This window comes from Crotalus tigris, unplaced genomic scaffold, assembly GCF_016545835.1.
Source record: "Crotalus tigris isolate CLP2741 ecotype Arizona unplaced genomic scaffold, ASM1654583v1 scf7180000018970.2248101, whole genome shotgun sequence".
NCBI classification, from domain to species: Eukaryota; Metazoa; Chordata; class Lepidosauria; order Squamata; family Viperidae; genus Crotalus; species Crotalus tigris.
Window position 1 is genome coordinate 1785102 of NW_024097302.1, and position 14275 is coordinate 1799376.

Below are 14275 nucleotides of genomic sequence, written 5' to 3' on the forward strand. Positions count from 1 at the left end.
ATTTATGTAAACCTCTTAAATAATTTGCACTTCCAGATCAATTATCCCCGATTTCTTTGCACTGTTTATTTAAATGTACTTCCTTACCCCTTGCTCTTCTCTGGAACTTAGTGTTTTAAGTTTGGCAAATTTTCACTATCACCTTCTACTTTTTGCCACTCTTTCCAATATACTGGCCAAAAGACATTTCATCTTCTTTTTGCTTTTTTCCATTCAAGATATTTTTATTTTATCGTTAATTTCGGAACATAGATCTTCAAGCAATCTGTTTATCAAATCTAAATCTATTCTTCTTCTTCCATTGCGTTACTATGCAGAATACTGATAGGATTATCTTGTTGCCTGTTTTTTTTAGTTTTGTTTGTAATCTTATAAAAATTATTTCATGATCTGAACCACAATCAGCCCAGGCCTCATTTTTGATATCTGAAGAAAGCTCCTCCATCCTTGCTTGCACACTACATACTTAATTTGATTCCAATATTGTCCATCCTGTGACAAATGTACTCATCTTGATGGCTTCTAGTGTAATTTGCCTATTATAATCTGCTAAAATTTCAAAACACTGTTTTTCCTGTTAGTGCAGATGCTGTTTGATTCCAATTTCAGCATTCCATTCTTCTATAATTAATACAGTATCACTTGAGGATGTTTTGCTGATTCCTAGAATGTCAACGTGGTGAATCCCAATACTTCTGTCTGATATTCACTTGATTCATGGTTTTGACATCAGCAGCTGGATGTTCTTTCAGTTTGAATCCAGGCACATCTCCAACATAAAAGCTATTCCTATTTTTCCTTTGTTTTTTGCAATGGAATACTTTCCCACTGAATGTTCATTCTATACCTTCTTAACCTATGGGGCTCGCCTTCAAGTATATATTGACATTGCCCTGGTTTTGAAAATCTATGTGGCTTTCTTGGTAGAAATCTGGACTGTATTCTATTTGTTCCATTTTCTATAAGTTACCCTTTTGAAAACAGACACTCCTAATGGTATAGCTGAATGTCATTGAGATGTGCAAGTCTTTCATTGCTACAAAGCACTGTTCTATGATTGATTGATTGATATGTGCCATCAAGTGGTTTTTGATTCCTACTGACCACACAGATTTTCTCCATTAACTTTTCTCATGTTCCATGAAGGGCTTATATATTAATTTCTTTTTAAAACTATTAGAGCAGTAGACAATAATTCAAGATCTCTTTGGTACATACTAAAAAAATTTCTGATGCATTTTACAGCATTTCCAGAAATACGATCTGACAACTAATACATTATTTATCTTGAGATGCTAATTTGCCAATTTTCTTGTAATTGCTTTTGAAGACAAGTGACAAAGATTTCAGTCAATATCGAAATAAACCAAAGCATTCTCAGAATAAATCACTCTAGAAATATAGGTAAAACATACTGCAATTCTTTTTTATCTTGGCACTAGCTATTATTGCATATTAAGGCCTATAAAGAAACAAATGCTTCTGAAAACAAGTATAATGTTTTGACTGTACATCGGCAATTTAGATGACAGAATTCTCAAGCTGTTTATTCTAAGAAATATTGCCTTTGTAACTGTTATCAAAGTAAGTTAGTAGTATATAATAATATTATTGTTATAATAATGTATAATAACTGTTCTATTCAAACCAAGAGAAAAATGAGAGTAACAGAAAATAAGATGCGTAATTTGTTCCCATAGTTGAGAATATGATATTTGATAGGAATACCACAAGAATATATACTGATCCAACGCTCAGTATAGCCTTGAAGACACTGCACGGGAGCTGAGAATTATCCTAAGCAACAGACCTACATTCAGAACCTAGTTTCTGATTTGAAAATTACTTATAAAAAGATGGTAACAGGCATCGTGTTATCAAGGTATTGTCTACAGTCGGAACAGTGAGAGTTCTTACTCAGAAAGACAAGGTGATGGAGAATAAGGCAGGGGTCCCCAACCTCTGGGCTGTGGGCTATTGGCTACATGAGTGGTAAGTGTCATCATGGGTGTTTGCAGCCCCACTCGCGTGAGCATCATCACAAGCATTCAAAGCCCTACTTGTTCGACTGTCATCATGGGCGTTTGTGACCCCACTCTGCAAGTGTTGTAGGTATTCGCAGGTTCACGTGCAAGCGCTGGTGTCACAACAATGGGTGTTCATGTGCGCATACACGCGCACATACATTACCCCCCCCCCAGAAAACCATCCCTTCTTTCCCCCTTCCCCGTGCTCCGGGCTACCAACCCGGAAAGGTTGGGGAACTCTGGATTACGGGACACTAGAGAAAATTATACAATATACACGGGCTTATTATTTTCTATTTTTCTACAATGAACTGCACTTAGAGCAACAATCCAGTCAGAGAATCAACATTTAATATAAATATGCTGAAAATGTTCATTAATACAGAGATCTAAGATTAAGAGATGATGCACTCAGTTACAGCTGAATTAGGTTACATTACCTCAAAGCACTCAATTAGTATTTCAAATGGCAAGAACTTAATGTTTTGTTTAAACAAGAATCCCCTCAAATTTCTCTTTGAGCAGCAGATGACAATTTGTATAGTCAGTAAATTGCCATCAGGGTAACACTGTCAATGCAGTATTCCAGTCTCAGTGAATAAAGTTCCAAGAAGTAACTGGGATTGAAGAATATTTCAAAACTAAATTTACACACTGAGCGCAGGGTAAAGACTCAACACCCTACACTAGCCATTTCAATGTTATGATTTTAATTTTGGCTGCAATTTTAGAAAGTAAAAGACATTAGATTTTTCTAATGTGATCAAAATTCAAACACTTGGCAACTGGCATGTATTTATGATGGTTGCCGTATTTTGTGGTCATGTGATCACCTTTTATGGCCTTCTAATAAGCAAAGTCAATGGGGAAGCCAGATTAACTTTAACAACCATGTTACTAACTTAACAACTTCAGTGATTCACTTAAAAATTGTGGCAAAAAAAGTCGTAAAATGGGGCAAAAATCACTTAACTGTCTTGCTTAGCAACAGAAATTTTGGGCTCCATTGTGGTTGTAAGTCGAGGACTACTTGTATCATGATAAAAACAATGTTTCAATGGAATTGTGCTCTAGTTTCCAATTTAAAATAAAATCTTGGGAAAATTCGAAAGGGGTTTTTGTTACACTAGTTTTAGAGCAAATGTCCAGGATCAAATTGTAATTAATATATCTATACCCATACATGCTATGTAATTGAATTAATCAAATGTCATAAATTTATGTGATTATATTTATAGTTTTTCAAAGCATAGCTATGGCAAATCTGTTGCAGTTAACACTGGCCAATAAATCACAACCTATTTAAATTTATGATAAAGAGTCATAAAATGTCATAAATGAATGAGGATTTTTTTAAAAAAATATTCCATAATCTGTTTCAAATTATTTCTTACCTTCAAACCTTCAGTAGGTAACCTGTAACCAAATCTTGCTGGTAAGTCATCAAATGTCTGTGTTGCATTTTCAGAATTAAACTATAATACATAAGAAACACAAAACCATATATCATGTATTAAACTGCAAAATTAGCCATATAAAATATTATTATATAATTGTATGGTAGAATACAAATAGCATACTCTTGAGTTAAACAACAATCTTTGTAAAAAAAGATGGTTACAAACCAAAGAGCAAGACATTTCTAATTTTGAAATAGCTCAAATATAAATATATATTTTGTTTTCATTTATTGAGACTTATGTTTAAACCAAATCCATGAATAAATATAGCGAGTGTAAACTAGTTTCTTTTTATGGAAAATCAGAGTCAGAAAGTGCCAGGAAGGCAGAAAAACTCAACATTTAGAAATTCAATCAGCTTTTTGCTTCTATTCTGTCTACTGCACTCAAAAAAGGGAATTAACAATTATATAAAACTTACTTAAATTTTATATATTACTTTTTCAGTATTTAACTTAAACATAAACTAGAACAAGTTAAAATTATTATTACTTACAGTGCATTTACAGCATTGAAAACCTGTTATCAGCAGAGAATAAACATGGAGAGAAATCTAAGCACTAATTTTTGTTGAGAAATACTGAAATTCTTTTATTAAGTAGAAATATTCTGTACTAAGACATGGCTTACATAGCAGGCACTGAAAAAGCAAATCACAGAAAAGAGCAATAGAGATTCTTCTGGGATAAATGATATTGGAGAAAAAGACTTCTGCAGAGGCCACTAGATAAAATATGGGCACACACTTTGACCCAGAGATTGCTCCCTGTGTGTGGCTCCCCAACTCATTACTCATATATCACATATTGCTCATGTTACAATTAACTTAGTGTTTTTAAGACTTAAATTGGGAGAAGATGGAAGACAATTTATAAAAAAAGTGGTTGAACAAAAATTTGTGTGTATGCTTTTCTGTGGATACATTCACCTGCTGTAAGCAAGACAGTTTCCACTTTGGCCTAGTAGCAAAGAGGCTCTCAACTCATTTTGCTAAAACTATATTTGGCCATTGACAGTTTGTACATCTGTGGAATAAGGCTTTGGAAAAGCTAAATTGAACTGAGGGCCACAATGACCTTTGAATAAGGCATTAGGGCTAAATTCTAAATGGGATAGAGCCATTCTGCTAATGAGTAAAGCCGCATCAGATTCAAAAGAAGTTTTATTTTTTTATGAAGGCAAGAAGGTTCATAAAAGGAAAGCCAAGAAGGTGGGAAAGACAAGGGAGAGAACAGCAATATAAAGGATTATTGCTTAATGGGAAGCAATATAATGAGGTAGGGGATGCTATAGAGAGCTGAGATAGTAAAGATCAGTAGGAAATGTCAGTTAGGATATGTGCTAGGAAAAATTTAGCCATAGCATCTAGTGAAATATTTGAGTATATCTAACATGGAACTAGGTTTAAAGGGTTGAGTACCATTTTTGAAGAATATTTTATGCTATAAAATAATTATAAAACTTACCGCTAAGATGTCAGCTTCTACTGGCAATAGGTTTAAAAAAACAAACAGTTGAACTGTGAGAATAGTATAAATCTGAGTGGCAGACAACATTAACATTCCTAATGATAGCAGCATCTTAATGAAATTCCTGAAAAAAAGAACAAAAAAAGAGAATAGGGATATGAAAAAAGCATTCACTTCTCCTTTTTTACTTCCTCTTTTACCACTTCAGGTGTCAAGGAAGATACTAAGTTCTGGCTCTTCTGGCAGCCTCAACCATTGTTGATTGATGTTGTTGTAAAAGCATTCACACTCTAATATAATTGAAACATGTCATCACAAAAGTACAAAAATGCTTTGAGGTAATCCTATTATAGCCACAAGTTATAAAAGCAAGCTAACTATCCAGTTGTTAAATAAATAGCACACATCTAACAAGCTATTGACAAAGGGTGTTTTAAGCCACACAGGATGTTTTTAGATTTAAAGGTAAAAACAGCTTCTCTATTATTTTACTAATAGTATCATAATTTCTATTCTTTATAGTCATGAAGTATGATTGTATTAGGTGTCACAAATAACAGTATGGTAAAGGTGACTTTGGTTTAACGACTATGTACAGTTATGATGGTGATAAAAAAGTAAATTTTATGATCAATCTTCACATTTATGACCTTTGCAGGCCTGTAAAGCAAAGAAAAGCTGAAGCACGATCAGAATCGCAGTCATGGTGTCAGTTAGCAATTGCTTTAGTGACAGAATTGCAGGTAACAGTTGTGGTCATTAAAGAGGACTACCTGCATGTTACTATTCCTGAATTATAAGGGAAATTTTGTCACAGATTTTGTAAAGATTAAAGTTGGCAAGGTGGGAAACAAGTTTCCAGGCCAGAGAGGGACATTACGCAAGCATGCAGGAACTGCACAGACCACCAAGTATTTACACCAAGGATCAGACAATTCATGAAGGTAAGAAGAAGAAACCTATGTTTAAATCCCTAAAAATATACCTTTGCACTGGCAATGAGGGGGCAATCATGACTTTGTCTGGAATAAGTATTCTAACCTAGCCAAGATGCATTTATTTTACAAATGTACATGGCTACCAATCTTAATTAAATAATTCTACGTGGCTAACAAGTAATAAAAACAAACACATTAAAAAGCAGCAACAATAACAATAAAAGACTCCTGATAAAATAATCGGTTCTTCAATCATCACAAAGCAAAACACATACATTAGATTCCACTATCATCATGACTCCCTTTTTAAGGATATCTGAAAGGCCAATAAGGTTGAGGCCTTCCGAACCTCAGGGGTGGGACTGAGGACTGTTCCACAAGACAGGCACTGTGACACAAAAGGCATACCTCTTAGATAACACTGTTTCACACAAGGGATCTGGCACATGGCCATCTTTTCAAATCAGGTAGAACAGGGAGAAACAAGCAGTCCACTGAGTATCGTGGCCCTATGCTTTAAAAGTGGTAACTAGCATGCTGAATTGCACCTAAAAACCTATTGAAAGTCAAAGCAGCCCACACAGCAGTGGTGTTACATGAGCATAACATGGTGCACCCAAAATGGGCCACACCACCATATTTTGGATAAGCTGCAGCTTCCAAATGCTTTAAAAATGGTACCCCCAGGTAGAGATCATTGCAACAGTCCAACTGAGAAGTGACTAAAATCATTCAGGCATGAGTGACCATTAGCAGAATCTCTCAATCTAAGAATAGGCACAATTTATGCACAACATGGATTTAGGCAAAGACCCCCTTGGCCCTAGCCAAATCGGTCTAGGGCAGTGGTTCTCAACCTTTTTAATGCCACAACCCCCAATCGGTCGTAAGTCGAGGACTACTCAACAGGTCGTAAGTCGAGGACTACTCAATTGGTGCAGCACCGTTTGCAGAATGGGACTTTTGGTGGACTCAGCAGGGCAGAGACAGCCTGGACAATTCCTATTGGCTTTTGAAAGCCAATAGAATTAGACTCTATTCAAGAGAGTCTATTCTATTGGCTTTCAAAAAGCAATAGAATAAAAGGGAGTAGCACAGCTAAGGAAAAGGGGGAAAAAATGGCGGACTGCGTTGTTTGGCGACCGTGAAATGGTCGTTCGACCCCAAATGGGGTCCCGACCCACAGGTTGAGAACCACTGGTCTAGGGGAATGGTACAACACATGGAGTTAACAAAAGACGGTCTTCAGAAATGAGGGTAGAGAGTGGGCGGGGGAGATCACTAAATCCTATTTCTTACTCTCTACAAAAGGTTGAGTCCAAGCCTGTTCCATCTCATCCAGTGAGCTACCAGACACTAAATGACCTAGAGTAGAGTTATATAATTGAGTCTCATCAGCATACTATTGTTGTGGGAAAAACAGGAGGAGGAGTATGGATATGTTCTCTGCCTCGAGTTATTTGTAAAAATAATAAAGGGAGAATAAAAATAAATAAGCAAACAAACAAACACTGATAGCACTTAATCCCTTGTCAACAGAAGATCTCGTAGCTTCATGTGGATTAAATAGGAATGCGTAAAAAATGGCTCATGGCCCAATTTCTTCTCCCTCCCAACACCCATTAGAACCCGCCTCAAAGGAAGGCAGCACACCACCCCCCAAAACTCCTAAACAATTAGATCAATAATATTAAAAGCTGCTGAAAGTTCAGGAATAATTACCGTATTTTCCGGTGTATAAGACAACTCGGCGTATAAGACAACCCCCGACTTTGGAGAAGATTTGCATGGTTAGAAAGTCGTCTTATACGCCGGAAAATACGGTATCTTCTGGCGTATAAGACGACTCGGCGTATAAGACGACCCCCAACTTTGGAGAAGATTTGCATGGTTTAGAAAGTCATCTTATATACCGGAAAATACAGTAGACACCATTCTCATCATAGCTTGCTAAAAGTCAACCACAAGTATGATTAAGGGTGTACAAGCTTCTGCAAAGCATTCAATCAACAAGCCATATAATCCTCTTCCTATCCACCCATCACACATGTAAGAGTTCAGCAATAACCATGAAGAAGAAATCCAAGAACTACTAAGTAAATGTCAACTCAGTCCTGGGAAAGATGAGGTGTGAAACAAACTCAAGGTGAACTCAGTTTGATTCTATTTTGTGTAAAGGGAGACAGAGGGATATTCTGGGAGTCTTTCAAAAATCTGTTACCGTATTTTCTAGCGTATAAGACGATTTTCTAACCATGCAAATCGTCTCCGAAGTCGGGGGTCATCTTATACGCCAAGTCATCTTATATGCTGGAAAATACGGTATTATACCCTATAACAATAAAGTATAGCTCCTAACCAGATCTAACCAAATATCACCTTCACCATCAATCCCTGATATATGTAAATCAGTTTTACCAACTCGGAATCTGCCAGCCACCACTTAATCTTGATGTCATGTTTAAAAGAGAGTGAGAGAGAGTGTGTCTATGTATCTTCTCCCAAGCCAAGATGTTGATCTAAGCTATAAAGTAACATATCTTATTTTACTGCCTATCCCTTATTGTGAAACCTGACAGGTTTATCTAATTACGGCCTAGATGCCATAGGCATATCAAGAATTCTGAAAAATTAATTTAGGTGCGCTTAGAAAATTGTTCTAAGTGCCTTTACAAAATAGCTTTCTTGATTAGTCACAAAAGATGCACTTACCCAAAAGCAAGTTGAGCCTTTCTTTATTAATATTTCATTTATCTAGGCAGACCGTCATAGAACTAAACACTAGACTACAGAGGTTCGGAGACCATAGCTTTTCTTTTGATATTTAAAATATTGATTTTTTTTAAAAAAAGGAAGTATTCCAAACATGATTCATTAATCTCAACAATAATGCTCCATAATTTGCTAGTCCAAATAACATCACAATATATTCAAACTTTTGTATCTTATATTGAAGGTAGTCAGATACTCAAGTCCTTCTTTTACCTCACTGAGATTGTAAACATTCTTCAGATCTAAAGATGCAGATGTTCTGCAGCTTGTCTGACAGGTCTGCTATTACAGGAAATGGAAAATGATCCCAGATTATGTTCTTATTAAGATCCTTGGTGTGCACTTTTTCATTTCTTTGCAATGAAAAAGATTGGAACAGAGGCTGGGGACTTAGGGGAAAATCTTAAAGAGAGATTTAGCAGACCATCAAATATTCCTTTAAAATACTAAGCTCTTTGATATACATGGAACGATGTCTCTTGCCTGGGATTTTTGCTCCAGGTTTCAGGTCAATTGTGCAATCATAGTCCCTATGAGGTGGAAGTGCAGTGGCTTCCTCCTGCTCTCCAAAGACATCTGCAAAATCAGAATTCTTAGTAGGTATTCTACATACTCTGGCTGGATTCTCATTATAAGCACCAAGGAGAGCTATGGAAGTTTGCGCTCAATGGAGAGGGAAATGAGATTGCTCCAGTCGCACAATCCACTCATGGTTTATGGAGCTGCAATCAGGAAGAGAACCAGCACCACAGGTACTTGCAAGGAAGCTGTCACATACAAGGCCAAGAATTCCATGTCAATTGCCAGCTACACTAGAGCAGTGAATTGCAAAATAGGACCCACCTTCAAAGTCTAGCCATCTACAGTCTCTTCTACTACAAATCTTGGTAGTTTTGCTGCAATTTATGCACCACCTCTACATCTATAAAGTTCGTGATGAGATGATTCTAAGATGATAGTAATAGGAGTAAGAAAAAAATCTTCTTACCCCCTTCATCTTGAGCTCTCTTTTACTTGCTGGCAGGTTCCCTCCAGTGAGCTCTCATGATGGAGGCTAGTGGTGTTCTCCTGGTTAGCACCTGTGGATGAGAGTAGGTACTTGCTGGCGGGTTGTTCAGATGCTCTAATTCCCACTGTTGGTTTTCTCACTATGTAGGTCCTAACAATATGCCCTGAAACTCCAAGGAAAAACAGAAGCACAGATCTCTTTGCTTTTCCCCATTTCCTCCTCTGAAATGGACTTATTGACAGCTCCAATTTGCATTGGCTCCCCCATCCCTGTCCAGAGATGCAACTGTTAGAAACCTTTGACTGCCAACCTGTAGGCACCTCTGCCTCTGGAGCCCTTGCTCTGCTTCAGTTTTTCCAAACAAGTGTCAATTAATCCAACAATGCTGGTTTATCTAATGAGGCAAAAGACCCTTGCCATACCAATTCATTTCAAGTGTCATCACTCAATCCCACTCCAAACTGGATGAAAAGTGTCATTTCATTCCATCCAACATCCAGGGCCAACTATTTAAAATCTGAGATGAACAAGCTTATTTTCCTGTTGCTCTATTTGAGTTTACAAATCTCCCAATTGACTGTGATTTCTGAATGGGAATGCTGAAAGTTTTTATAAATCTCCTGATAAAAATTCTGGGAGTTATCCAATATCAAGTCATTGCCTTCTATCTTTTGAATGGCCCATTTCACAGCCAACCCCTTCAGCAAATTCAATAAAAAGGTCACACTAATGTAACCTATTCAGAATTCTGCTGCTCTGCTGTGCGAACATTTCACACTGAGCCAGAAAGGTTCTTAGTTGGTCTACATCTCTTCTGTATTTCTCTAGTAAGCTTCCATAGAGTGCACCAGCACTGGCTCCGCTGCGACTGCTGGATAAGTTGTTGCAACAACTGCACTACAGCAGCTTGTAAATTATTGACTGCACATCCACCTACTGACAGTGCTGGAGTAAGAATGCTGCTAGCTGCTGTGGAGTTATTGGCACACTTTTGGATCTGTAATCATGCTTGAAAATTTTCCTGGTTCTTACTAAGAAATATGAGTTCGGCAAGATTGATTTCAGGCTCAAGCCCAAGGACAATGGGGCAAAATCCTGATTGAATCCAATCTTTTATTTGCTTGCACTTAGTAGACAGAATCTTGCCAAACTAAAGCTGTAACCTTTTAATACTACATATATCCTGAAAGAATCCAGGGTGCAGCTACCTGAACCTGTTCTCCTCCTCCCCCTCAAACCATCTTGGGACCTCACTGTTTCTTAATCTGGGCCCTTTCTGGGAAAGCTCATATTGCCAAAACTCCTCCCCAGAGCTTCTCCAGGTTATATTCTACCACACTTGCACCCTGCTCTGCATGGCAGCAGCCACTCCTGGCCCTGCCACATTCACGCTGCATAACCTGATGGCCAGCCTGCTTGTGAGCTTTCTGGGACTTGCTTAATGACACACGATCCTCTCTTAACAACAGCAATGGGAAGCAATTTGGTCATATTATGTCAATCTTTACATGACCACATTTCTTAGTGACAGAAATCCATTCCCAATTATTATTGTTAACCAAAGACTACCTATTCCCGGAAAATGGGACAGAGATAGAAGCTGAGATTGTTTCTAGTATGGTAACTGCCCTGCTGCTCAACAGTCCTGGATGAGATCCTTGAGTTATCTTGCTGCTGATATTGGAAAAACTGAAATTTGGTTTTGGGAGACTAGAACTTCTGTGCCTGGGTCAACTAGAGATTTCAGAGCCTGCGTAACAACTATGGGCTTGTCTCAGATAATTTCAGCCCCAAATCACAAATGTGGGCATGTGCTAGAACTCCTTTTTAATCTAGAGTAGATGAAAAATAATTTGAATATAAAACTACAGATTAGAAAAAACCTGGCTCAAAAAGAGTAATAGTGAGAGAGACCTGGCAGTGCTAGTGGACAATCACTTAAATGTGAACTAGCAGTTTGCGACAGCAGCCAAAAAAGCTAATACACTCCTTGGCTGTATAAACAGAGGCATAGAATCAAAATTACACAAAGTATTAGTACTGCTTTATAAAACCTTAGTAAGGCCACACTTGGAATATTTGCATCCAGTTTTGGTCACAACACTACAAAAAAAGATGTTGGGACTTTGGAAAAAATGCAGAGAAGTGCAACTAGGATGATTAAAGGTCTGGAGACCAAAACATATGAAGAACAGTTGCAGGACAGCCACTTGTCTCAAATTGTATAAGATCTCCTGCTTGGGCAGGGGGATGGACTAAAAGACCTTCCTTCCAGCTCTATTCTGATTGAACAGACCAGTTCCTAATTTTCATGGTCTGTTTCTGTTGTTCCCCTGTGGGAGGAGTTACAAAGTATTTATAGCAGAACTACTAGATTCTGTAACAGCTTTGTTCCTTATGCCATCCATCTTGTAAATTTGCAGGATTCTTTTTTTACACCATGTATATGTATACATTCAAACTAGACTATGATGTCTCTCCATGTCATATATGTTTTTGTAAGTGGGTATATGCATAATGGTAATTACATTCCTAGCTCCCATAGCACACAAATGTATCACACACATCTAAATGCAAGGAGAATGTTTGCAATGTAGGTTGTTACCTTCTATGTAGTAGGATCCAACAATGAGGTTTCTACATTTTATGACAAATTGCTAGTATTGTCATATACATGCATATACCAAATATAAGACTACTGAATCTACAGGGGAGTTAACAGCATCCTGTTAAGGGGATGGAGAGACATAAGAGTGTTCAAAACTTCAATTATCACCAGCACAAATAATTGTTTTAACATATCTACACAGATAGTATATCACAATGATTGTGTGCAAAGAGAAGTGGACTTCTGAAGCATTTCTTATATGGGCCCCTATCGGACTCCAGTAGAAGTTGTTACACACAGAAAGTACCATGTTATTTTGAATTATGTAGTCACAGCATTCAAATTCAGTATTTCCAGCACTTATTGCTTCAGTTGTAAAATCCACTCCAGTATATCCCAGTATAGTTATGACATTTTATTTAAAAATTTGTAATACAGGCATGTATTAAAAGCCAGGCGTTACCAAATTTCTAAACTTGGCCCTGATAGAAAGGTAGAAAAGAAAGAAGAATTTTCTTATTAAGTGCTATATTTAAAACATTATACTACAATATAGAAACAATTTAAATTTCTTTTAAGCAAGCACATGAGAGAAGGCAACCATTCACTTTTTGACCCCAGACTATTTATTAATAATCTATGGGTCCAAACTATGACATATAGAGGGAGACAGAAAATGACTTTCAATGCAATCACATCAGGAGTATGCTTTAAGATTTGGCAGCGTTTCTGCTAAAATCTTAAAAAGTTTTTAGCCTCTGGAGACACCAAGCTGGGGAAAACTGCATTATAGCTTGCTCCGGGGATAGAACTAACCTGAGATTTCCCAAGATATTAACTTCAAACTTTTGTACAGCAGTTTATATTTTTGTAACTACTCAATCCCTTGTTTGGTATGAGCACACAAAGAAGTGATTGTGTCTTCAAAAGCCACTCCCTGTTATGTATAAACCTACACGAAACTTAAGAGGCAAATAACTAAACAGCTGCATGACGATATCCAAACTCGTTCTCGATTCAACGTGATCAAAGTTGGAGAAGAGTTCGAGGCAACCCATATCCGCTGCCACAACTAAAGAGGCAGAGAACGATTTTCTACCATTTTCAACGCGCTATTGAAGAGCACGCATAAAACTCTCTCTCGCCCGCTAAGCCCAATAGAAGGCCCTAAAAAAAGGTCATGTCATCATAAACATTCACTGCATCACAAAGACGCCAGGATCACACTGTGTGCAACTGTGTTTAGCTTCTGCTTATTGGAAAAATAAGCCAGAACCCCACTCGCGCGTGATGAAACTTCAGCAACCCCAAACTGGGGCGATTTTCAAGGTTCTTCATCCAAGGCACTGCGGAAAGAATTTTGCGACAAAGCTCGTGGGAACCGTATCCACGCAGGGTATACATGGTCAGTACGAAGACCCGCCTAAACCACGAAACGAAGACCGAAAAGCGAAAACAAGCAGCAAAAGTCAAATGAAAGTTACTTTATTGGGCGTGGGTGGTGGTGGAAAGAGTTGGGAGAAAACAGCCCTGCGCCCCCCCCCCTCGCTCTTTTTTTAACCGTGCACAACCTGAACGTGCAACAATCTCCTGCGCTTGCAAAGACCAACAACAGAATAGAAGAATCAACGGGGAAGGGCGGGGGGGGGAGAAGTCGCAACAAAATCACGCCCTGGAAAGCAATAGATTCCCCGCCTCTCCCAACGACCGGGGCTCAAAGAATAACCCGTACGCTCAATCAGAGTTCAGCTCCGGAAAGAAGCTTAGGCGCGCCCACGATCCCAAAGCTCTGGGTGGGAAGGAAAAACCCTTACCGAAAAGGGAGAGAGTCCCAGACCAGACGAAGGACCGCAGGGCAGCTCAGCCAGAAGCCATAATCAAGCCCTCCCTCTGTCGGTCAACGATTCAGCCGAAAGCTGCGGAAATCCCACCCCCGTTCGCGTGCCGGCTCGCGTATAGGCACAGAGGATTAAGCAGATGGCGTGGATTGGC

At 38.2% G+C, this 14275-nt stretch overlaps 1 protein-coding gene across 3 annotated transcripts in view; it reads right to left on the minus strand.

Moving 5' to 3' along the window:
- Positions 1–14245, minus strand: part of RNF13 (ring finger protein 13) — a 39854-nt gene extending 25609 nt beyond the window's left edge. Inside the window, exons 1-4 of one of the 3 annotated variants that reach the window (XM_039358026.1) lie at positions 14098–14212; positions 9655–9745; positions 4954–5080; positions 3422–3502 (exon numbers count right to left, since the gene is read on the minus strand). In XM_039358026.1, coding sequence (XP_039213960.1) covers positions 3422–3502; positions 4954–5067 — 195 coding nt within the window. In that variant the 5' untranslated portion in view covers positions 5068–5080; positions 9655–9745; positions 14098–14212. Of the gene's footprint in view, positions 1–3421; positions 3503–4953; positions 5081–9654; positions 9746–14097 lie in introns of those variants that run through there. The other 2 variants (XM_039358025.1, XM_039358027.1) reach the window with 2 other exon arrangements.
- Positions 14246–14275: the final 30 nt, after the last annotated feature.